Source organism: Bos indicus, chromosome 27 (genome assembly GCF_029378745.1).
Source record: "Bos indicus isolate NIAB-ARS_2022 breed Sahiwal x Tharparkar chromosome 27, NIAB-ARS_B.indTharparkar_mat_pri_1.0, whole genome shotgun sequence".
NCBI lineage: Eukaryota > Metazoa > Chordata > Mammalia > Artiodactyla > Bovidae > Bos > Bos indicus.
Window position 1 is genome coordinate 5,713,367 of NC_091786.1, and position 25,675 is coordinate 5,739,041.

The following is a 25,675-nucleotide window of genomic DNA, read 5'->3' on the forward strand; positions in this document are numbered from 1 at the left end:
AAGCTGATCTAAGATGACTGCAATGAGAGAGCTCAGGTGGCTTTTAGGTAAGGCGATGGCACCCCACTCCAGTACTCTTGCCTGGAAAATCCCATGGACGGAGGAGCCTGGTGGGCTGCAGTCTATGGGGTTGCTAGAAGTCGGACACAACTGAGCAACTTCACTTTCACTTTTCACTTTCATGCACTGGAGAAGGAAATGGCAACCCACTCCAGTGTTCTTGCCTGGAGAATCCCAGGGACTGGGGAGCCTCATGGGCTGCCGTCTATGGGATCACACAGAGTCGGACACGACTGAAGCAGCTTAGCAGCAGAGTAATTTAACAATGTATATGTATGGATATTTTGTAAGTTATTATGAATTTTTTAAATTTGGGAAACCCTTTTTGTTGTTTTAGTCGCTAAGTTGTGTCTGACTCTCTGTGACCCCCATGGGCTGCAGCATGCCAGGCTTCCCTGTCCTTCACTATCTTCCAGAGTTTGCTCAGATTCGTGTTCATTGAGTTGGTGATGCTGTCTATCCATCTCATCCTCTGCTGCCCCCTTGTCCTCTTGCCTTCAATCTTTCCCAGCATCAGGGTGTTTTCAAATGTCAGCTCTCATCACTTCAGGTGGCCAAAGATTTGGAGCTTCAGCATCAGTCCTTGTAATGAATATTCAATAATGATTTCCTTTAGGATTGACTGGTTTGATCTCCTTGCAAGCAAAGGGACTCTCAAGAGCCTTTAGTACACACACACATATGTGGTACATAAACTTTACAATCACATATTCCTTTCTTTGGCTAATCAATGTTTACTTGAAGTGCTTAGTATTCGGCATCTATTGCAGTAAGGTTTGCAGTTCATCATTTCACTTACTTTGCTTTTAGAGCTTTTAAATTTTCAAATATTAAGAGCAATTCTTTGTAACTTTCATTTCTGTTGAATTCCAAACAAGTTATAGTGACAAAAAAAAAAACAACTTAAAGGCAGTGAATCTAAATACCTACTTTGAGATCCTAACTTATGTCAGAGGCTTACCATCTTCTTTTGCATCTCAATTGGAAATAGCTTTTATTTCAGTGAGATGAATATTGAAGAAGAATCTTCAAAAGTATGAACTATGCATTTACTTTCCTTTTAGTGGCTATGAATTAAGATTTTGTTCATTTCACATTTTGCCCATCTGTTTTGCCCACCAGAATTCGTTACTTATCTTACTTTTTCTAGATACCACTGAAGATCTGTTTTTAAACACTGGGCCTGTTGAACTTTAACAAACTACATTTTGAAAATGTCAGTTGTTTGGAAGCTATTTAAGGATGGGGGAAATTAGTGAGCCTCAGGGAAAGCAGAGGTGGCTTTCCTGCAAAGCTTTTTGGTTAATCAGATCAGATCAGTCACTCAGTCGTGTCCGACTCTTTGCGACCCCATGAATCACAGCACGCCAGGCCTCCCTGTCCATCACCAACTCCCACTCACGTCCATTGAGTCAGTGATGCCATCTAGCCATCTCATCCTCTGTCATCCTCTTCTCCTCCTGCCCCCCCCCCCCCCCCTCCCAGCATCAGAGTCTTTTCCAATGAGTCAACTCTTCGCATGAGGTGGCCAAAGTACTGGAGTTTCAGCTTTAGCATCATTCCTTCCAAAGAAATCCCAGGGCTGATCTCCTTCAGAATGGACTGGTTGCATCTCCTTGCAGTCCAAGGGACTCTCAAGAGTCGTCTCCAACACCACACTTCAAAAGCATCAATTCTTCAGCGCTCAGCCTTCTTCACAGTCCAACTCTCACATCCATACATGACTACAGGAAAAACCATAGCCTTGACTAGATGAACCTTTGTTGGCAAAGTAATGTCTCTGCTTTTGAATATGCTATCTAGGTTGGTCATAACTTTCCTTCCAAGGAGTAAGCGTCTTTTAATTTCATGGCTGCAGTCACCATCTGCAGTGATTTTGGAGCCCCCCAAAATAAAGTCTGACACTGTTTCCACTGTTTGCCCATGTATTTCCCATGAAGTGATGGGACCGGATGCCACGATCTTCGTTTTCTGAATGTTGAGCTTTAAGCCAACTTTTTCACTCTCCACTTCCACTTTCATCAAGAGGCTTTTTAGTTCCTCTTCACTTTCTGCCATAAGGGTGGTGTCATCTGCATATCTGAGGTTATTGATATTTCTCCCGGTGATCTTGATTACAGCTTGTGCTTCTTCCAGCCCAGGGTTTCTCATGATGTACTCTGCATATAAGTTAAATAAACAGGGTGATAATACACAGCCTTGACGTACTCCTTTTCCAGTTGGAACCAGTCTGTTCCATGTCCAGTTCTAACTGTTGCTTCCTGACCTGCATATAGGTTTCTCAAGAGGCAGATCAGGTGGTCTGGTATTCCCATCTCTTTCAGAATTTTCCACAGTTTATTGTGATCCACACAGTCAAAGGCTTTGGCATAGTCAATAAAGCAGAAATAGATGTTTTTCTGGAACTCTCTTGCTTTTTCGATGATACAGCGGATGTTGGCAATTTGATCTCTGGTTCCTCTGCCTTTTCCAAAACCAGCTTGAACATCAGGAAGTTCACGGTTCGTATATTGCTGAAGCCTGGCTTGGAGAATATTGAGCATTACTTCACTAGCATGTGAGATGAGTGCAATTGTGTGGTAGTTGGAGCATTCTTTGGCATTGCCTTTCTTTGGGATTGGAATGAAAACTGACCTTTTCCAGTCCTGTGGCCACTGCTGAGTTTTCCAAATTTGCTGGCATCTTGAGTGCAGCACTTTCACAGCATCATCTTTCAGGATTTGAAATAGCTCAACTGGAATTCCATCACCTCCACTAGCTTTGTTCGTAGTGATGCTTTCTAAGGCTCACTTGACTTCACATTCCAGGATGTCTGGCTCTAGGTCAGTGATCATACCATCATGATTATCTGGGTCGTGAAGATCTTTTTTGTACAGTTCTTCTGTGTATTCTTGCCACCTCTTCTAAATATCTTCTGCTTCTGTTAGGTCCATACCCTTTCTGTCCTTTATAGAGCCTATTTTTGCATGAAATATTCCTTTGGTATCTCTGATTTTCTTGAAGTGATCTCTAGTCTTTCCCATTCTGTTGTTTTCCTCTATTTCTTTTCTCTATTTCTCTATTTCTTTCCTCTATTTCTTTTGGTTAACGGTTGTGTCTATAAACAAAAGTAGGAAACTGATGTTTTAAGGCCAGTGTGGTATATAGAATGTGGACTAAGCGCAAGTACTGAAGGTGTGGGGTCTTCTTAAGTGGTACTGTTGACCTATCACGGGTCCGAGCAAGGCAGCGTGGTTGGCCTGTGCTCGGCCTGCTGCCGTGGGAGGCTGTGGTCCTGGACCAGATGATGGCCAGACGCTACTCTGCTGCCGTTGCGTGTAGTGGCCGTTTTCCCTGCTGGAGATTGTTTGTCATGAGATTAGATGACTGTGCTTATGTTTGTGGTTTTCTTTTCACCCTCACCATGCTTGTTTTATTTTAAAGTGGAATATATTTAGTTTTATAGGAAATAAAGTTTGCAGTGCTATGTTTTCTATATGATTGATAACTATCATCCTGTGAATACCCATTATTTAAATTTTTAAGGTTATTTTTGACACATAAAAATTTTACCTATTCATGTTATTATGATGTTTTGGTATAGGTATGCATTATGAAATGACTACCACAATCAAACTAAAAAAAAAGAAATCCTTTTAATAACTTGTTTGTCAGCTGCCTTCAAAGGCTGTAGTCTCTTAATGAAGTGAAAGGGAAGGAGAGTCCCCCTGGGTGGCTCAAGTACTGCCTTCAGCCTGAGGGCAGGCAGGTCTCCAAAGAGTGGTTTTCAGATTGAATCAATTAAACCGCAGCCTGTCATTGTCAGTATCCCGTCCAAGGAAGTCAAGCCAGAGTTCTCTGTCGCAGTGCTTTGAACCCAGTGAGTCCTGCCTAGAGGTCCCAGAGCAACTCTGGCTCATTGCTGAGAGGGTGGATCGCTTACAGACTAGGACTCCACTTTTTAACCTTGCGTGGATCAAGTCATTGATCTTGGTTTTTTGTTTTGGTGTTGATAAACTTTATTAATAAAAAATTATTGAGCAAGCAACTTGGTGCTCTGGGATGACCTAGAGGGCTCGGATGGTGGGGGTGGGGGCAATAAGGCTCAATTTATATTAAAAGATTACTAAGCAAATATTTAAACACATATTACCTACATAGACTGAAGGCAGGAGGAGAAGGGGACAACAGAGGATGAGATGGGTGGATGGCATCACCAACTCAATGGACATGAGTTCGAGTAAACTCCGGGAGTTGGTGATGGACAGGGAGGCCTGGCGGGCTGCAGTCCATGGGGTCACAAAGAGTCAGACACGACTGAGCGACTGAACTGACTGACTGACTGACTGACCCACATAGCGCTGTATAGTTTTCTGAGGAAGATAATAGAAATCTCATTCCGAGTCCCTGGTCTCCAGAACTTTGACATCTAGTTACATTTATCTACACAGATACAGAGTCCTTTGTTCTGTTGTTAAGATATTAATGAGTAGTGTTATATTCAAAAGACAATCTCTGTGACTATCTAAAAAGATAGTTGTTGTTCAGTTGTGTTGTTTTAAGTCGTGTTGTAAGTCGTGTCTGACTCTTTGTGGACTGCAAAGAGAGTCCATGAGTCTCCTGTGGACTGCAGCACACCAGGCTCCCCTGTCCTCCAAGTTCTCCCGGAGTTTGCCCAAATTTTTTGTCCACTGGGTGGCTGATGCTATCTAACCATCTCGTCCTCTGCCACCCTGTTCTCCTTTTTACTTCAGTCTTCCCCAGCATCAGGAAAAAGATCTGTAGCTAATTCATAATCTTGAATAATCCATGATGACAAGATATGGAAACAGAAATGCCCTGAATAAAAAAATTACACTGTTAGGAGTCATTTCCTTTGAAGCCTTTAAAAATATACTGGCAGTTTCTTGAAATGATTGATTATGAAGTATTTCAGACATGCAAAACTACAGAAAGACTCCTGTAAGGAGCACCTGCGTACCCACCCCCAGTTAAAGACGTGAAACATGAATGCTGGAGTTGCAGCCTACTGTGTACCCCTCCTCTCCTGCAGCCCACCTTCCTAGGGACCACTTGAACTCCATCTGGGGAGCTCTGTATGGAGTCATAATAGAGTCCCAATCAGGATCCAGGTTTCCCCATTACTTCCCAGGTAAAGTTTTCGTCTTTAGCTTGGCTTTCAGCAGACACTGCGTTCTGGCTCAGCTCTCCCTCCGGTCCTCTCCCTGACTGCGTGCAGCCCCGGTTTGACCCAGACCCTGCCAGGCGCACCCGTGCTGGCCCCAGACGCTGCCACTCCATCCCTTCGTTCCCCCTTCCTGATGTCCCTTCATCATCTCCCGTGCTGTTACCACACCTAACAAATGCTACTGCAGTTCTGCGGTTGAGAGTTCTTTAAAATAGACTGTATTTTCATAATATTTGCATTATGTTTCATCACAGTGCTGTGTGCACACCTGTGTCTCCCCCCGTAGGCTCTTTGAAGAACGATATACCTTATGAACAGGGTTTCAGATATTGTGAGAAATCAGGAAAAATTCCGGAGGATGACTGATCATTGTTTCTCTTAATGACCGTTAACCCGCCCTGTGCTCAACTTCTTTCTAGTCATATGCTGTTGTTGATGGTCTCTAAGGCTCCTAAGAGAAGTCTAATAGTTGTTAATCATGGATGGCATATTCATGACGTCATGTTTTTGTCAGTGTTTTGACATTGTCATATTTTGTATGTTACCGTAGTACATGTTTTAAAATATCAAAATAATGTTTCTCTTTTTATTTTATCTTTTAGATATTGCTATATGGAGATTTGCCAAAAAATAAAGAAAATATAATATATTTAGCAAATCATCAAAGCACAGGTTTGTATTTCATTTGCATGAAACTTGGGTCTCTCCACACACAGTGGAGAAGTAATTCAAAGTAATGTTCTGATTTTAAAAAATTAAATGGATTTTTTGTTGTTGTTAAAACTTGAATTTTCAATGCAGATATTATATGTAACCTTGTATTTTTGTAATTTTACTGTTTTGGAAAAATAGGACTGTGAAAGCTATGAATTTTCCTTGTCCCTCTGCTGGGTGTATATAAGCTATTTTCTTTCCTTTTTTCTCTTTCTTTGACTATCTCTTTAAAGACTCATGTATTCTCCCTTTTTAAGTTTTGTTTTTGGAAGTGAAATTTGTGGATCATAATGTATGAACATTTTAGATTTTTTATTGTTAGGCTACAGAAAGGTTGTACCAATTTGTATTTATTCCTAAACACAGTATTATTTTCTGATGTCTGCAGTTCCTTTTGCTTCTTCAGATGTTTTGGTTTAGTTATAGCTTCCTTTTCTGTCAGAAGAATCACAGAAGACTCTGGTCTCCAATATAGCAGTGTGTACTTTAAATTAGGTCAAGGTGCTTTAAAAAAAAAAATTAAAAAGCTTTTTATATTGAAATAATTGTAGATTTCTAAGGATTTGCAAAAATAGTACATAGACTCCCATGACTCCGTCACCAAGTTTCTCCCAAGGGTGGCATCTTATATAACTATGCTACAGAATCCAAACTAAGAAATTCAGGTACTTTTTAGTTCTCCAAATACTTCAGTCAAAAAGACATCCAACTTCATTATTTTTTCAAAGCTGTAACTGCTCTTGATGCACACTTCCTAAATTCCATTTTTGTTACTTTTAAAAATGTAGTAAGCAGAAGTTCAAGACTGAAAACAGACCGAAGAATGATTAACACCTGACTGGAAATCACTGATGCCTGTGGCTGTCCTTTCTCTTCACCCTGTCAGCTGTGTTTCTTCACAGTTCCTTTCATCACTACCTATACCTTCGGAAAGGTTATGAAGGAGAGATGCCTCTTTCTCAACTTAGCTTATTAATAGTTACACTCAGTTTTCTAGGTCAAGAGTTGATGTTACAAAGTGAATAGGAATTTGATGTATTTGTATTTCCCTAATTTTATTAGCCTAACTGCTAAGACTATTTGACTTAATTACATTTGACTTTAGGAAAGCAACCAGCCCTGTGGTCAGAGTCTGTTTCTAACTCTGGTCTATAAAGCAGCCTGACTTCCTCCTTTATTTTCACGCTTTCTCCAGTCATATCGAGCTTTTTATTAGTGACACAGTCTTGCTATTCTGGTCCTGTTACTGATGGCCAATCTTTACCAAGGTTCCAACATCCAGATGAAAAGGATTTCTGGTTCTAGGACAGGGAGTGGCTCATTTAGCCCATTTTTCTTTATATTGAACCCCTGGTTAATTTCACTTAGAGCTAGCTTTCTATTTAAAAGGTCTCTCTTAAAATTCCTTAGGTTCCCTGCCAACTTGCCTTTTTCCAGGCTTCAATGGAAAGAGTGTTGTAGGGACAGAGCCGTGGGCCCAGCTCAAACCTGTAGAGTGAGGACTCTGAACATTTCCCGAGGCCGCTGCTGTCCTCCGTGTGCTCCCCACGCGCTGGCCTTTATGTCCCTCACTCCCGAGTGCGGACTTTGGGGACTGGAAGGGTATTGCGGGAAGTGTGAGGGCGGCAGTCAGCGCCGGCTGACGGGGAAAGCTGCGCGCCTCATGGCAAGAACCTGGGCCGTCAATGCCCTCCCCTGACCTGGATGCAGGCCCCGCTCCAGTCAGCCGTTAGGAGGGTTGCTTTTTGAGTCCTTTAAAAAATCCAGGGAATCTCCTGACAGTCCCATGGTTACGACGCTGTGCTTTTCACAGCTAGAGCTGGGGTTCAAGCCTTGGTTGGAGAGCTAAGATCCTATAAACCGGTGGTATGACCATAAATAAAAAACCTGTAGCTTAAGAACATAACTAGACAGAGATTTTAAATTACTTTAGAATTGCAGGCTTCAGTTAGAATACGGGCACGTAAAATTCTGCCTATATCTGAGGTTCTGCAGGCCCCTTGTTTATCCGGGGATGTGGGCCCTGGGCCTGCTATGTCTGGGTGCCCTTTATGAAACCCTTTTGAGACCCTGAAAACCACCATCAAGTAAACTGAAAATGTCAGAAGCAGAAAGAACATTTCAAAGACTGCTGTTGAGCTCAGACTTCACAGCTCATGCTCTCCAAGGCCTGCCGGAGTGCAGGAGGCTTTTCTTGGCCGGGCTGGGCGCTGAGCTGGCGTCTCAATCTGTCCCTCTGCTCCTTTGGTTTCACTTGCAGTGAGCCCTCGCCATCTCTGTCTTCTCTGTCACTGTTGACTGACTTTTCTCCAGAGTCAGCAGGACTGCGGTGGCCACTGTTCCTTTCCCTTCGCCTTCCTTAACTCTCTGCTTTGAACACTCTGGACCTTTTTAATCTTATGAAACATTCCCTTTCCTTGATCTGGGTGACATTTTCCTTAACTAACAGCATGAATGGTGAGTAGACTTTCATCGAAAGGCCTGGGCTGTGGAGTCAGACCCCAGTTCATATGCTGTTCTACAGCATGCTGTGTGTCTGGGGCCGATGACTTAGCCTTTCTGAGCCTTGTTGGTCAGGTGTGAGTCATGTCTACTGGTCAGGGCTTTTAGGCAGTTTCCATAACCTGGCTCTAATCTCGCAGAGAGCCTGGCTCAAGGGCAGCCAAGAGTAGGCGTGATGGTGTTGATGACGGCTAATCCCTAGGTCACGTTGCATCCGTGATAGGCGAGTACTTCACGTGCAGGGTCCCTTTCAGCCAACACTGTGCCCTCAAGAATTGGAAACTCTTGTTCCATAGTAGCACAGTTGAGAAGCGCCTCGCTTCTCTTGCTGCCTCTCCTCTGCCCTTCCCTCCTCTCTTCCAAGTTAATAATATAAACTGAGGCACTGCCTCAGCTGGATCACCATGGAAGAATTCTTACACAGCTGCATTTCTTGATCTCTTAATTAAGTTATTCATGCTGGAACACAAAATGTGAATAGTTATTAAGGTAATATCCCAGCCATCAGTAACTCAGCTGTAGTCTGCTGTCTTCTATCTGAAACCTAGTTGAGAATTTTTAAAAATTTAAAAAAAGATAATTGAGTTGAAAAAATTGGAGGCACCAAGCTTATGTGTTTTGACTACTTAAATGAAAGTCACACAGCCGTGTCTGACTCTTTGCGACTGCATGGTGTGTATAGTCCATGAAATTCTCCAGTCCAGAATACTGGAGTGGGTAGCCTTTCCCTTCTCCAGGGGATCTTCCTGACCCAGGGTCTCCTCCATTGCAGGTGATTCTTTACCAACTGAGCTATCAGGGAAGCCCTTTGACTACTTATGTTAGTTCTTAAAATTTTTCACTAAATATTTCAAAAGTGTAAGGGCATAGCCCAGGAAAGTTCATTACAAACATAACATTTTGTAAACTTGAAACTTTCTCCTTCGAGTTATTGGAAGGTGTATCTAGGCCATAGTATAGCCATGTGTGTTTAATATAAAAATGCATTTTCAAATTCCTCCAAATTTAAAAAAATGGAAAAGATACCAAATGTTGTTTTTAGCCTGTACCAAAATTTGTTCCACAGTGTTCTGTAGCCTGGAAACAATACACTGAGTTCTCCATTTATTCTGAGTCTCTACTTTTACATTAGGTCTAGTTTTAACAAACTTGATTATTTAGTTTCTACGACATGGTTAGGAAGAAATGTGTTTATCAGTGCCTGTTTAATTGATTTGAATTAGAGGGGAGGTGGGTAAGGAGACGAGAAAAGTGATAATTGATGTTCAGTAGAGTAGGTGTTGCTGCCTGACAGACACACACGCTGGGGATCGTTCGTTTACTGTAGGGGACGTCTTTGCTTCTCTCTAAAAGGGAGCTGTGACAAATTAGAGATGTTTTAGTTGTACCTCTGAAAGCATCAAGAAAGAGTTAAATGATGAATGATTTAAAAAAGGGAGATTTATACTAATTGACAAAACATTTTTCCAGAAGAATAATTTTTAATGTTTGAATCGGCTAAATCTTCTGTGGCATATTCTGTCCAGCGTGGTGCAGCGCGTAAAGGAGTCCACACAGCTAAGAGCTCATCCTCCTGCATTCCTCGGGAAAACTCCTCTTTGGTTGAAACTTGATCATAAGGATCCCTCTTGGCTTCCCCCTTTTTATACTTAGCATCTCCTCCTATTGGTTGTATCCTGTGCAAAATAGGGCTTTCCTGCCACCCATCAAGAAAGGGAATGCAAATGGGCATACACTCAAGGCCGGTTGACAGTTGCAAGTTACATAACAACAGGCTCTGTTGTGCATGTCTGTCCATAATTCAGTCTGTTACAATCAGATGTATTTGCTGCTGCTAAGTCGCTTCAGTCGTGTCCGACTCTGTATGACCCCATAGATGACAGCCCACTAGGCTCCCCGGTCCCTGGGATTCTCCAGGCAAGAACACTGGATGTATTTATGTATAAAATATTTATGAGCCCTTAATGGGCCCCTAGCTTTCTAAGGTTGCCTGAGGAAGCCCCTGCAGTTAGTTTGTTATCCCTGTGTGCCCAGGGCGCATGTGCAAGAGTTGGAAAGGTCTCTCTGTGAGCTCTCTTGGTTGTGTCTGGGGTGGGCTTTAGTGATCAGCTTGCATCTTTTTTGGCTAGGCCACCCCTCATGGCTCATGTGTACCTTCCTGCCCGACAAAAACATGTTCCTCCAAGAATCTGTTCCTTTTGTTCTCATTCACCTGAGCCTGAATACACCTGTAATCCTATGACTGAATCCTTTCATAGATTCTTTTTTTTTTTTTTTTGAGTTTTTGTCTTGGTCATTTATTAGAATGTACATAGATATCTAGATTGAATGGACTTAAACATGAATATGGTATCATCACTTAAACATGAATATTGTTATTTTGAGGTAGAGGAAATATCACTGACCTAGGAGTTAGCCTGTCTGTTATCTGACCCAGCTCTGGCACATGACAATGAGTATTTCAGTTTTGCTAAAGTATAAGGTGGATTGGGAGGTAAGACAAGAGGTAAATGAAGTAAGAAGCAAAAGAATAGGAAGCATCTGGCCTAGTGAGGGCCACACATTCAGTGCACAGAAAATACCTACTCAGTGAATAAAGCTAAGAAAAAATGTTTTATTTTATAAACAGCAAACATTTATTTTTCACAGTCCTATAAGCAGGTTTATCCAAGATCAAGGCACCAGCAGATTTGGTGTCTCCTGAAGTCCACTTCCTGGATCTTAAATGCCAACTTTTCACTATGTCCTCACTTGGCAGAAGGGGCAGAGTATCTCTCTGGGTCCTCTTACTGCTGCTGCTGCTGCTAAGTCGCTTCAGTTGTGTCTGACTCTGTGCAACCCCATAGACGGCAGCCTACCAGGCTCCCCCGTCCCTGGGATTCTCCAGGCAAGAACACTGGAGTGGGTTGCCATTTCCTTCTCCAACCTTTCATAGATTCTTATCGATGTTTTTTCAAGTATGCCTATCTTCCAACTCATCTGTAGGTCCTAGAACAGTCTCCCTCACATTTCATTTTTATCATTTTTATTCTTATGAAGAAATAGAGTAGTTTGCAGACATTTATTTTCAAATCAGCTTTCTCTGGTCTTCAAGACTCTACTGTTTGCTGTCTTAACTTCACTTCATTTTCTCGTAATCTCTTTAAACCATCTCCTCTGTTTGGCATCTTCTGTACCCTTTGCTGGTCCCTGTTTCTTTGCTTTGGGAAGGAAGGGCTAGATCCTCTGTTCAGAATTTGTTCTGCTGGAAAGATCAATTAACAGCGTATCTCTTCCTACAAGTTTTTTGGGTTTGGTGTTATCAGCTCACTGGTGGTTTTCTTTTTTTTTAACTGGTGCTTTCTTTTTGTTGTTTTTTTGACCTTGTAGTAATAACATATCTACATAATTAGAGTTTTTAGCAGCTTGGCTACATGTCCTTTGATATGTAAAGAATACACATTTGCCCAACATAGTTGTAAACTTTGAGACATCTTTGTTTTGAATTATGTTATAGCCTATGATTGTGTCCTGAAAGTCATTGGTAAAGATAAAATGTCCTTGCCTTTTGTTGAGCATATTAGTATGTATGGAATATTTTCTTGAACGTGACAGTTTGATTTAGCCAATCTCTGCCTATCATTTCATGTTTTCTAGACTTTTAAGAATTAGAGAAGCTTATTGTATTCTTTGTTCCCGCATCATTTGTATTACTTTGATGGTTTATGGCTTTTGCATTATATCCCTGGAATAAGAAGCTTTTAAGAAATGTAAAAACAAACCTGAAAAAATCCACAGAATTTGTATTTTTCAAGTGTCTGGGATTGATTTAAAGAAATTAAAAAATTCTACTAGTAATATTTTCAAAGCACGTCTTCACAACAGTCTTGTGAAGAGGCTCTGTTTCTGTGGCGGGGATCATTAGGACTGACGGGTTCTGTCTTTGTAGTTGACTGGATCATCGCCGACATTCTGGCCGTCAGGCAGAGTGCCCTCGGACATGTGCGCTATGTGCTGAAAGATGGGCTCAAGTGGCTCCCGCTGTATGGCTGTTATTTTTCTCAGGTAACTTTTTTCTATGCTTCTTTCTTTCTATATGTATGAATGTTTAAGTTTTTTGGGTTTATTTTTAATGGGTTTACCAGTTCATTCTAAATTAATGTGGTTTTATTTGGCATTTTTAATGGTGTGATGGTGTGTATATATATATATATATATGTCTGATTACCCAAATTGTTAAATAAAAAATGCAAATGTACAAAAATCATATAAAAATTTTTAAGATAAAAAATGTGATGGACCCTTAATAAATTAAAAAGTAATTATCTGTAGGATATAAAAAAATAGTGAACTATATATGTAAAGTACCTAGCATGAATGTCAGGTACATAATAAATATTCAGTGTATGTTATTTTATAAAAGCCCTTTAAAATCACATCATACTCATCAGGTCACGAAACTATACAACAGGTTCTTTAATATTCAGAAGGGGATTACTAGCATTTTTCTATGCCTTTTCTGAATAAATTATGGTTATGCAATTTTCTGGGGGCTTCTCCAGTGGCTCAGCAGTGGAGAATTCGCCTGCAGTGCAGGAGACACAGGAGACATGAGTTCGATCCCTGGGTCGGGAAGATCCCCTGGAGGAGGCTCTGGAAACCCACCCCAGTTTTTCTTGTCTGGAGAGTCCCATGGACAGCGGAGCCTGGGGGGCTACAGTCCATGGGTGGCAAAGAGTCAGACATGACTGAGTGACTAATACAGATACACTTGGAATTCTCTAAATATTAAGAATGAAATTTGTATAGAAGACATGCTTGATAATAAGACTTATAATAATACTCGATTAAAGAAGAGAGGCTAAAGTTATGCTAAGCCCTGAAAAGACAGATATCTGGAGGTCACCCCTTGGACAGTCCATGCTGCCCACAAGTCCCGTGATCAGAGTTCCTGTGGTGTTGGAGGTTAGTCTTGACTGTCCATTTCCTCTTTCTTTTTCTTATTTCCTTCTAAAGGAAAATAAAATCCAAATATATTTTAATGAAAAGTATTTTAAACTATTTTGTTCATGTATAAATGGGAATAAATTAAAAAGTAGTGCACTTTGTGTTACCACTCAGTTGTGTCCGACTCTGCAACCCCATGGACTGTAGCCTACCAGGCTCCTCTGGCCGTGGGATTCTCCAGGCAAGAATACTGGAGTAGGTTGCATAACTTTATGCCAGGAAGTAAGATTTTCTTTTAAGCGGACTTGTTTTTTACAGTCTGTATGAAGCAGAAATAATGCTGTTCAAAAATAGTTACTTACAAGCAAAATGTGAGGAAACAGTCAAGTTTTTTATATATTTTATATGTGGTGATGTTGTATTTTAAATGTTTTGTTGTTGTTCAGTCTCTCAGTCATGTCTGACTCTTTGCAGCCCCATGGACTGCAGTACACCAGGCTTCCCTGTCCCTCACAATCTCCTAGAGTTTGCCAAGTTCATGTCCATTGAATCGGTGATGCGATCCAACCATTTCATCCTCTGTCACCCTCTTTAGTTTTAATATATAGATATTCAGAAAATTAAACGTTTCTAAACCACCAGCTTGTGAACATTGACAGGTGTAGTTTACCTTGGAAATTCAGAACAGAATCTTCTCTGCTCCCTTGTCCCAACAAACGCAGATGTTTTGGGAACCTTACTGTTGTGTTTGAAAAAAAAAAAAAAAATCGAAAAGGCACTAGAGAGCTTTTGCTCATTTAAGCCCTGTGAGTGTAACTAGAATATGTGTGGCAGCTGTGACTGACCTGAGCTCTCTACACTTTCTTCCACTCTGCTTTCAATTCTGGCCATCTTTATTGTAATACGTATCCATTCTCTTATATTACACTCGTATACGTATTTTGCTTCATCACTAATCAGGGAGTTCCTAAGGGAAAGATAGCTGGTCTTCACTTCTGTAGCTTCCATATACCTGGGAAAGAACTCAGGTTTTTTTTTTTTTTTTTAATGAAAATTGAGTTTAATAAGCACATTAAGTGATTAGTAGGAAATAGTGTGTGAAGAAGAGACATAATGTCATTGAAAGCTTGGGGAAGTTTCACATTGCAGTATATGTTTCCTGTGGCTCTAATTCTAAAGAATTTGTGAAGAATGACTTTATCCTCATGGGTCCTCTCAGTTTGGGTAAGTAGTACCCAAACTACTACTTACTTACTTGGGTAAGTACCTGCACTCTTAGAGCACTTGGAGTTTCTTTTCTGTACTCAGGCAAGTCAGCCGATGTGTGAAGCAACCACATCCAGAATCTAAGGCCACCCTTCCCCTCCTCTATATCCTGTCCCCTCCTTGCTTCTCTTTATTTCCTTTTACTCATATTCTTAAGACAAAATCAAATTCAGCCAGTCTTTTAATTTTACAGATGAGTTCGAGTTAGCATAGAGGAAGACAAAAAAAAGACCGACCTGATGCAAAGTTTCAGTGACGTGCACATGTGAGGTTTAATTGAGGTTATCTTAAATTTTATGAGGACCTCCCTGGTGGCTCAGCGGTAAAGGATCCGCCTGTCAGTTTAGGAGACTTGGGTTCTATCCCTGGGTCGAGAAGATCCTTTGGAGAAGGAAATGGCAACCCACACCAGCATTCTTGCCTGAGAAGCTCCATGAACAGAGGAGCCTGACAGGTTACAGTCCATGGGGGTTACAAAGAGCTGGAGACAACTGAGTGACTGAACAACAATTTTTATGATGGTGTTTGTATTAGCCTGCCTGGGCTCCCATAATAAAATACCACACTATGACTTAAACTACAACAGAGGTTTATTTGCTGCCAGTCTGGAGGCTGGAAGTTCAAGATTAAAGTGTCAACAGAGTTGGTTTCTCTTGAGGCTTTGGTTTGCGGGTGACTGTCTTTTCCCTGTGTCTGTCCTTTACTTGACTTTGTGTCCTAATCTCTTCTTACAAGGCACCATTCCTATTGGATCAGGCCCCACTCTTATGACCTCATTTAACCTTAATTATTTTCCTAAAAACCCCATTTCCAAATATAGTCACATTTAGGGGTTAGGGCTTCAACATAAGAAGTCAGTGGAGTAACTGAAAGCTAAGATCCATCTGATTGAATTTTTGATTTGGAAAAAGAAAAAAGTGTTTTTAAGGTAAGAAAGCATTTTTAATTGCCAGCAGAAGTAAATGTTTGTGTAGTTTCCTATGATAAGCCACACCCGGTTTTATTTGAATTGTATTAGATTCAGCTAATGTTATTTAAAGGCTAACATTTAAATGTATTAAATATAACTTAATTCCTAAAATGTGATTTTATTCTTCATCCTTTGGAAATAAAGTTAACCCTTTTGATGACTGGTCATTGGACATTTTAGTAGTAAATATGTCTTTCCCCTCATTTTTTTTTTTTCTTAACATGGCAGCATGGCGGAATCTATGTTAAAAGAAGTGCCAAATTCAATGAAAATCAGATGAGGAAAAAGCTGCAGCGCTACATCAACGCAGGAACTCCAGTAAGATTATGCTCATTTTTATTTTTTTTCTTATCAACTCTCAATTTGTAATTTAAGGATTAAATTAGCATTTAAGAATTGTTTTGAAAATATATTATCCCATGTGTAATAATTCAGAGTTTTTGAAGCAAAAAACCTTCTAAATATGGGTAAGCAGTTATTTTTGGCCGTCAGAAAGGTTGCTGCAGGTGATTTGATCCTTTCCGAGTGGTTGTCAATCTTGACCTTAAAGAGGACTAAGGAGAACATTTGGTGTCTTCAGTCTATAAATAGAAGCAGAACTGCCCTTGTAACCTTACACTTGAGCTACTAAGGAACTCCTCTGACTCCTCTTCTTCAGCCTCAGGTGGAGTTTTAGAAGGACTGTTTTCTGTCAGTATGAATTTGGATTTCTTGTATCTACTGAGTTATTTGAAAAGTCAGAAAAAGTATGAATATCTGCAAATGAAGAATCACTGCATGTAAACATTATTTTATGAAACCTTGTTGCCCACAGAAGAAGCCTCAGCATTCTCCTTGCAGAATGCTCATTGCTCCCCTGTGGCTCTCCACCCCCTCCGAGGACAGGGCTGCAGGGGAGCCATGCCTCCCTGAGCCTCGTTCCCCGGGGCCCTGCTTGGTTGTCTGTCCTGGTGCTCGGAAACAGAGCTCACAGGTTCAAGTTTTCCCCTTTTTTCCTTCCTCATCGCCTCTCCCCTCCTCCTCCCCCCAGCTGCCCTCCCTTTCCACTTCCCTCTCTCTTCTCTCTGGCTCATGGTGCCTCCTTTCCCTGTGTGCTAGGTGATCTTTGTTTGCTCTTAATTGTATTTGGAAAAATTATTTGCAAAAATCAGCTCGAGCATAAGATGAAAGAGAACACTGGCGTTTGTTCTAGCCCCGTCCCTGGAGGCGCCTCTCCCCTGGGCCCACCCGAGCCTAGTTCTGAGCTTGAGGCTACCTGGACCACCCAGGCCATGCAGTGAGACAAGACCTTCTGAGACCTGCGTGCCTACCTGCCTTGCTTTTACCCCAGGAGTGTGGCTCTTTTGGTGTTCCCTTCACTTCTGTTTCACTCTTACTGTTTCTAACAGAAGATCTGTGGCCTTAGATTTTTGTTCCCTCACTTTTTGTATCTCTTAAATTCTTCTCTGGGCTTACTTCTGCTTTTCTGTGTTTGCTTTAGTTTTGGTCTTACATCTTGTCAGCTCTTAGATGCTCTTAGGATGATGTTACATCCAGCTTTCTAAATTGTTTTCAATAGGAAAGTCAGTGCAAAGAACCTACTGTGTGCTGTGCTTAGTCGCTCAGTTGTATCCGACTGTTTGCAACCCCGTGGACTGCAACCTGCCAGGCTCCTCTGTCCTTGGGGATTCTTTAGGCAAGAATACTGGAGTGGGTTGCCATGCCCTCCTCCAGGGAATCTTCCCAACCCAGGGATTGAACCCAGGTTTCCTGCATTGCATGCGAATTCTTTACCAAGAGCCACCAGGAAAGCCCAAGAATACTGGAATGGTTAGCCTATCCCTTCTCCAGGGAATCTTCTCAACCCAGGAATTGAACCAGGGTCTCCTGCATTGCAGGTGGATTCTTTACCAGTTGAGCTACGAGGGGAGCCCTCAAATAACCTAGTCTTTCACTTTGGGCTCCCAGAGAGCATTTCTGTTTTTCAGGGGCAAGAGTCTAGTGTTTTGGTGGTCGCGCAGTGATACTGAGTGACGGGCTGCCAGTCTCATGAGGCAGCGCTACAAGTGGCTATCACTTCAGGTCACTGCGGGGATGAGGCCGCTTTCATGGAATCTGGGTGGTCGCTTCACTGTTTAAGTGCTGTGAAACAGATACGTATTTCTCAGACTCTTTAGTAGGGTCTTTTGTTTCTGAAAGTTAATCACATAATTGGCAAGGTAGAATATATTTATAAAGTTAACTTCCATGTGACTTAATACTCCTCACTGAAATCAATGATTAATTGATTCAGTTCTTATTCACCAGTAGTAGTATCTGAGAAAGCTTTCCAGGCGGTGCTAGTGGTAAAGAGCCTGCTTGCCAGTGCAGAAGACAGAAAAGACATGAGTTCAATCCCTGGGTCGAGAAGACTCCCTGGAGTAGGAAATGGCAACCCACTCCAGTGTTCTTGCCTGGAGAATCCCATGGACAAAGGAGCCTGGAGGTCTATAATCCATGGGGTCACAAAGACTCAGACACAGCTTAGCATGCATGCACATCATTTGAGAGACTGTAGGATTTTTTCCCCCCAAATTACTAAGAAATATATCTTCTGAATAAACATTGCTATGGGAATCTTTTGAAATATGAATATCTATTACCTTTTATATTATGGAGATTTATATATTTATATATGGTTTCCATCAGATGAGGTGTACTTAGGGACCCTGATGTCTAAAATTTACACCTTTTCCAAAGTGATTTTGGAGAATCTTAGTGGGGGGAACCTCTTTCAATAATGAATTGAGGCTTTGTATGAGTCAGCATTTCATGGCAAGCTTTTAAATTAGTGAATATTAGCATGTAATTAGAAATGTTGTTAGATTATTAATGACTGACATCTGAATAAATGTAGGACTGCATTTTTAATATATTCTATGCTATGTCATGACTTAATTGAATTTGTGCATTTTGGTTGTTCTGCTTGGAATAAAGGTCATAGGTAATAGAATTTTTTTTCACCACCATGGGAAATACTCTTAGGATTAACAGGGTTATCATTGGTAAGTTAACAGCAACAACAAAAACACTCACATAAAACAAACCAAATCTTCTTTATGTTTTCACAGATGTATCTTGTGATTTTTCCAGAGGGAACAAGATATAATCCAGAACTAACAAAAGTAATTTCAGCTAGTCAAGCATTTGCTGCTCAAGAAGGTAAGTAAAAAATTAACTACATTTGAAACTATTATTTTTAAATGTGTCTAAGAGTAAATTTAAGTGCTTGCTGTATACGTATTCTGGTACCATAGATTCAGGTAGAATCTATCCAGGGACATGATTATTTAGATGGAACCTTTGTTTGCAGTGTGGCTTCTCTGTGGTGGACAGAGTTTCTGTTCTGTAGGTTGACAGACCTAGATTGGAATCCAGATTCTGACATCTGTTAGCCGTGTGGGCACAAGCTGCCTGATGTTACTGAGCATCAATTGGCCTACCTCTTAAAAAACATATAGTCAGCCTGCCAGATCTGTGGATTCTGCATCTATGGATTCAGTCAACCACAGGCAGAAAATATTTTTAAAAAATTTTTTCAGAAAGTTCCAAAAAGCAAAACTTGAAATTGCCATGCGGGCAGCTATTTACATAGCATTTGCATTGTATCAGTTATTATAAGTGGTCTAGAATTGATTTAAAGCATATGGAAGTTGTACATAGGTTATATGCAAGCACTCGGCCATATTTACATAAGGGCCTTGAGCATCTGGGGATTTTGGTATCCAGGGAGTAGATGGGGGTGGGGTGGTCTTAGAAGCAGTCCCCTGGGGATACCGGGGTGAGGGTGGGTATGCTTGTTCCCATAAGTTCAGTTCAGTTCAGTCGCTCAGTCGTGTCCGACTCCTTGCGACCCCATGAACTACAGCATGCCAGGCCTCCCTGTCCATCACGAGCTCCTGGAATTCACCCAAACTCATGTCCATCGAGTCAGTGATGCCATCCAGCCATCTCATCCTCTGTCGTCCCCTTCTCCTCCTGCCCCCAATCCCTCCCAGCATCAGAGTCTTTCCCAATGAGTCAACTCTTCGCATGAGGTGGGCCAAAGTACTGGAGTTTCAGCTTTAGCATCAGTCCTTCCAAAGAACACCCAAGACTGATCTCCTTTAGAATGGACTGGTTGGATCTCCTTGCAGTCCAAGGGACTCTCAAGAGTCTTCTCCAACACCACAGTTCAAAAGCATCAGTTCTTCGGCCCTCAGCTTTCTTCACAGTCCAACTTTCACATCCATACATGACCACTGGAAAAACCATAGCCTTGACTAGACGGACCTTTGTTAACAAAGTAACGTCTCTGCTTTTGAATATGCTATCTAGGTTGGTCATAACTTTCCTCCCAAGGAGTAAGTGTCTTTTAATTTCATGGCTGCAATCACCATCTGCAGTGATTTTGGAGCCCCCCAAAATAAAGTCTGACACTGTTTCCCCATCTATTTCCCATGAAGTGATGGGACCAGATGCCATGATCTTAGTTTGCTGAATGTTGGGTATACCTAAATCTGTGTAAGGATTAAAGATATGTGAAGCTCCTAATGGAGAATATTACACAAAGTTAGTCTACAGTACTTAAAGCTATTGACGTCCCCAGTAACGAGGATGTTCTTAGCATCCATCTTTTAGAGACCTGGATAGCTGATACACTGGTAGGTGTACAGTTTAGCCAGGCGGGCTGTGTTCCCAGAGGTGTCTGGGAGGCTGGCTGGATCACGTGCGTTCTGTCTGAGCAGGTGCGTTGTTGCAGCACTGGCCGGGGCCTCTGCGGTGCTTCTGAGGATCTGCTGTGTGTCTCTGCTCTGACCCCTATACAGTGAGCAGTTGAAATGGGCTGGTGCATCAGAGAAACAGAGTGTCTGCTTCTAGTTAATTCTGGTTAATCAATCATGCTTGGAGGTGGAATCCTTGTGGTGTTACTGAAGTTCTCTCCCGAGATTTCTGTCACACTCGTCTCCTTTCCTCCCGCCTTTCTGGCACTTCCCACTTAATCTCCTCCCTGTCCTCTTCTGCTTCATCCTTTCCTGTTTCCTGTCGAGTCTTTTTCATTTATTTCGCTTTCTGTGTTTTTCACAGTGGCCTTCCTCTAAATCCATAGCTGTCACCACCATTTATTTGACTGCTGATGCCTCACAAAAAACTGTCTCTCACCCACACGTCTCTGCCTGACTCTTGACTTTCCTGTACAGCTGCCCAGTAGAGAGTTTCAGTTGCCTGGCTCAAAGGCATGACCCATACTGGCTGTGTCAAATGCAGTGCTTCTCTTCCCACACGCACCCTGTCAGCTGGGCCTCTCTCTGCAAGGTTCTCTCAGCTTTTCTTTATGTTGTATATCAAGTATCCTTCTTGAACCAGTGTTTAGTCTTAGATGAACATTAGCTTTGGGCTACATTCTCAGGCGTATATTATTCATATAACCTTCGACAAGTTGCTTTATTTTTTGGTCTGTTTTCTTATTTGTATCAGCAATTATCTTCATAGGGCTTTTGTGAGGTTCAGTGACATAATGTTTATAGAAAGTCTGATATCAGATCAGATCAGATCAGATCAGTCGCTCAGTCGTGTCCGACTCTTTGCGACCCCATGAATCGCAGCACGCCAGGCCTCCCTGTCCATCACCAACTCCCAGAGTTCACCCAGACTCAGTCCATCGAGTCAGTGATGCCATCCAGCCATCTCATCCTCTGTCGTCCCCTTCTCCTCCTGCCCCCAGTCCCTCCCAGCATCAGAGTCTTTTCCAATGAGTCAACTCTTCGCATGAGGTGGCCAAAGTACTGGAGTTTCAGCTTTAGCATCATTCCTTCCAAAGAAATCCCAGGGCTGATCTCCTTCAGAATGGACTGGTTGGATCTCCTTGCAGTCCAAGGGACTCTCAAGAGTCTTCTCCAACACCACAGTTCAAAAGCAGCAATTCTTCGGTGCTCAGCCTTCTTCACAGTCCAACTCTCACATCCATACATGACCACTGGAAAAACCATAGCCTTGACTAGACGAACCTTTGTTGGCAAAGTAATGTCTCTGCTTTTGAATATGCTATCTAGGTTGGTCCTAACTTTCCTTCCAAGGAGTAAGCGTCTTTTAATTTCATGGCTGCAGTCACCATCTGTAGTGATTTTGGAGCCCAGAAAAATAAAGTCTGCCACTGTTTCCACTGTTTCCCCATGTATTTCCCATGAAGTGATGGGACTAGATGCCATGATCTTTGTTTTCTGAATGTTGAGCTTTAAGCCAACTTTTTCACTCTCCTCTTTCACTTTCATCAAGAGGCTTTTGAGTTTCTCTTCACTTTCTGCCATAAGGGTGGTATCATCTGCATATCTGAGGTTATTGATATTTCTCCTGGCAATCTTGATTCCAGTTTGTGTTTCTTCCAGTCCAGCGTTTCTCATGTTGTACTCTGCATATAAGTTAAATAAACAGGGTGACAATATACAGCCTTGACGAACTTCTTTTCCTATTTGGAACCAGTCTGTTGTTCCATGTCCAGTTCTAACTGTTGCTTCTTGACCTGCATACAGATTTCTCAAGAGGCAGATCAGGTGGTCTGGTATTCCCATCTCTTTCAGAATTTTCCACAGTTTATTGTGATCCACACAGTCAAAGGCTTTGGCATAGTCAATAAAGCAGAAATAGATGTTTTTCTGGAACTCTCTTGCTTTTTCTATGATCCAGCGGATGTTGGCAGTTTGATCTCTGGTTCCTCTGCCTTTTCTAAAACAACCTTGAACATCAGGAAGTTCACAGTTCACATATTGCTGAAGCCTGGCTTGGAGAATTTTGAGCATTATTTTACTAGCGTATGTATATTACATATACATACATTTACTGGGTCATTACTTCTAACTTAGAATGTGGAGATTTGCCACAGGTAAATCTGTTAATAATGGCAAAAAGCTATAGCTGATCCTAAGGGATAAAATAGACTAATTCCTTTAAGAAATACTTATTTTACAAAGCAGAGGAGTCCTTATACAGATAGTGGTAAGGACACATGTTTGTGATACAGCAGTCCGTGGGAGTTGAAGGGAAAGAGAACCAGCTAACAGAGGGTGTCCATCGGAAAGGTAGAATTAAGACCGACACGTGTGGTGAAAGGAAGAGATTCTAGGTGTAAGAAACAATAATAGCAAAGACGTGGAGTTATGAGCAAAAAGTTTGATGTCTTCAAGCCCTGGATGAGTGAGGAAGAGCTGTGTGAGTCCAGCCACCACAGAAGACTCTGAGTTCTGTCTGCGCGTGGTGGTCTGGACTTCATTCCAGAGTTGAAGGGAAGCCACTGAGCAGTATTCTTTTTAATTAGTTCATTGTGTTTTATCTAAGAAGTCACCGTCTTAATTCCCTTGTTCTAAAAGCATGTAGTAACTGAGACTACAAAAGTTTGCAGGGGATGGGGGAAAAGGGTTCCATGTGCAAGTGGGTTTAGAGATTGTTGCATTTATATCCTTTCCTTGGAGAGTTATTCACATTCGTATGTATTAGTCTCAGAAAAATTCTATTGTAAAAATGTCTTCTTTTGTTTAAGGAGCTGTTTACCAAATTTATATAAGAAAGAAAACAATGACCTAGAATTGTTACACAAAAGTTGGGGGTTTTATGGAGTACCTTCTTAGGATTTCAGAATATTGCAGCTCTCCTAAATTATTCCTTCTGTAACGATTCTACATTGCTGAGCCCTGACTGTAACAAAATATATATTTTACTCTTTGAAGCTTAAAAGAGTTTATAGGTGAACTTGTTTGAGACTCTTCATAAAGTCTCGAGTTATGAAGGCTAATAAACTATATAAATTTTCAGAAACTCTTATGTGTCATCTCATATCCACTTTAATTCTCTTTGGGAATTAGAATTTTATGTTAGATGAGATGAAAGAGAAACAATAAACTTTCTATTTGGGAATTTTTTTTATTGTTCCTTTTCATGTGTCTTGTAAAATCTGGTGTATTTTATTGTGATTAAGGAATCAACTATGTCTTGGAACATGTGTTTTTAATGAGTTGATTTGAGTTGAACTTGGGAGAAGTTAACCTAGAGCACTTTAAGTCCTCATTGACTACTGATTTCATTTTTTATTTCTAAATATGTCACACAGTCTGCTAAGGTGGTACAACTGGCTGTATAATGTCTTTCAGGAGTTTATGATTTAATAGGAGAGAAAACATGATTGTGTTTGTTATTCACTGATGTATAACACATTATCCCAAGCTGTAGCGACTTAAAACCACAAACGTTATTATTTACGTTATAAACTTAGTAGCTTATATATAACTACTAAGAGTTACTTATGTTTAAAAATCCAAGCTAATTTTATAATGCTAAGGCAAGTACTTGTAACTAATTCTTAAAATAGCATAATAATGATATATACTTGCATTTTAAATCTAATAATACCTTAGTCACCAGTAACTGACCATTACTGGTCTGTCATCTTTCTGTGAGTTACAGATCTTTCTCAGAAAAATGGATAATTTTTCTCATGGATACAGTTTTTAACTGCTGACTATTCTTTAAATCCTGTAACTGGGAAAACTCACTGTTTATTAAAAATATATTTTCTTATAACTCTAATGGTAATTGTTTTCCACCGCCCACAAAGGAAGTTGATTTGTGAACAGTATAGCTAGAAAGAGTGTTTCCTGTTTTCTTTCCTCTTAGCTCACAACTAAATGAGATTGCTTGAAAATAAAAACAAACGAACTCATTTTTCCAGCTGTTAAGCTAATTTTTCTTCCGGAAAATTGAAACTTAATAGCACTTCTTGTTAGTTTGTTGTATGTTTTGCTTCAAAACATTAATTTTACTCCTAAAGTACACCTTCATTTGAATCTGACTTAGTAAACAAATAGAAAAACAAACCCAAACCAACCTTTTTTAATTTAGATTTTTAACATTTGACGCTTGTTTACATGTTGAGGTCATTACACCATATACCACTGATGTGGTGATGTCTGGTTAAGAGGTAGGGGTGGTGGGTGTGGGTGTGTCTGTCTGTTTAATAAATCCTAAATATTTCAAGGCCCTGGCTATTACTCTTCCCTAGAAGTATTTTCCTTCAAAAATGTATTAGTCACAAAATATATTTATTGATAATTAGAGTTGTTATTTAAGGTATGTCTGTATTAGAGTGTCATGAATTCTTATGTTGTTTTATTGGATTATAATTGCTTTACAAAGTTGCATTCGTTTCTGCTGTATAACAGTGTGAGCCATCCATCCCCTTCCTCTTGAGCCTCCCTGGACCCCTCAGCCCATTTGCCTGGGTCATCGCAGAGCCCTGAGCTAAGCTCCATGTGCTTTGAGCAGATTCCCGCTAGCTATCTGTTTTGGACACGGCCGTGTGTGTACGTCAGTGCTTCTCTCTCAACTCATCCTGCCCTCTTCTTCCCCCTCTGTGTCTACAAGTTCCTTCTCTACGTCTGCATCTCTATTTCTGCCCTGCACATAGGTTCATCTGAACCATTTTCCTAGAATCCATGTATATGCGTTAATATACAATATTTGCTTTTCTCTTTCTGACTGACTTCACTCTGTATGACAATGAAGACTCTAGGTTCACATCTATATCTCTATAGATGACCCAGTGTTACTGTCTACTTCATGGATTGTTAGATTAATGATCTCTAAATTTGCTTTTTACCTGAAACTAAGTGTTAGTCATTCCTTTAAAAAAAGACTTATTCATATTTCCGAATAAATTAGTTCACCTTTGGTCATCTGTCCAAAGTGGACTTTCCCCCACTTTCTACCCTACAGGCCTCTATCTTGGCCTTTCTCCAGCATGCTCTTTTTCCTCAAGCTTTTACCAGTTCGTATGAGAAGGCAATGGCACCCCACTCCAGTACTCTTGCCTGGAAAATCCCATGGACGGAGGAGCCTGGTAGGCTGCAGTCCATGGGGTCGCTAAGAGTCGGACACGACTGAGCAACTTCACTTTCACTTTTCACTTTCATGCATTGGAGAAGGAAATGGCACCCTACTCCAGTACTCTTGCCTGGAGAATCCCATGGACGGAGGAGCCTGGTAGGCTGCAGTCCATGGGGTCGCACAGAGTCAGACACGACTGA

At 41.1% G+C, this 25,675-nt stretch overlaps 1 protein-coding gene across 1 annotated transcript in view; it reads left to right on the forward strand.

The window, feature by feature from the left end:
- The window catches only part of AGPAT5 (1-acylglycerol-3-phosphate O-acyltransferase 5), a 47,633-nt gene that overhangs the window by 9,725 nt on the left and 12,233 nt on the right, over window positions 1–25,675 (forward strand). Inside the window, exons 2-5 of the mRNA XM_070781632.1 lie at window positions 5,830–5,899; window positions 12,372–12,487; window positions 15,834–15,923; window positions 18,695–18,785. Coding sequence (XP_070637733.1) covers window positions 5,830–5,899; window positions 12,372–12,487; window positions 15,834–15,923; window positions 18,695–18,785 — 367 coding nt within the window. The remainder of the gene's footprint in view (window positions 1–5,829; window positions 5,900–12,371; window positions 12,488–15,833; window positions 15,924–18,694; window positions 18,786–25,675) is intronic.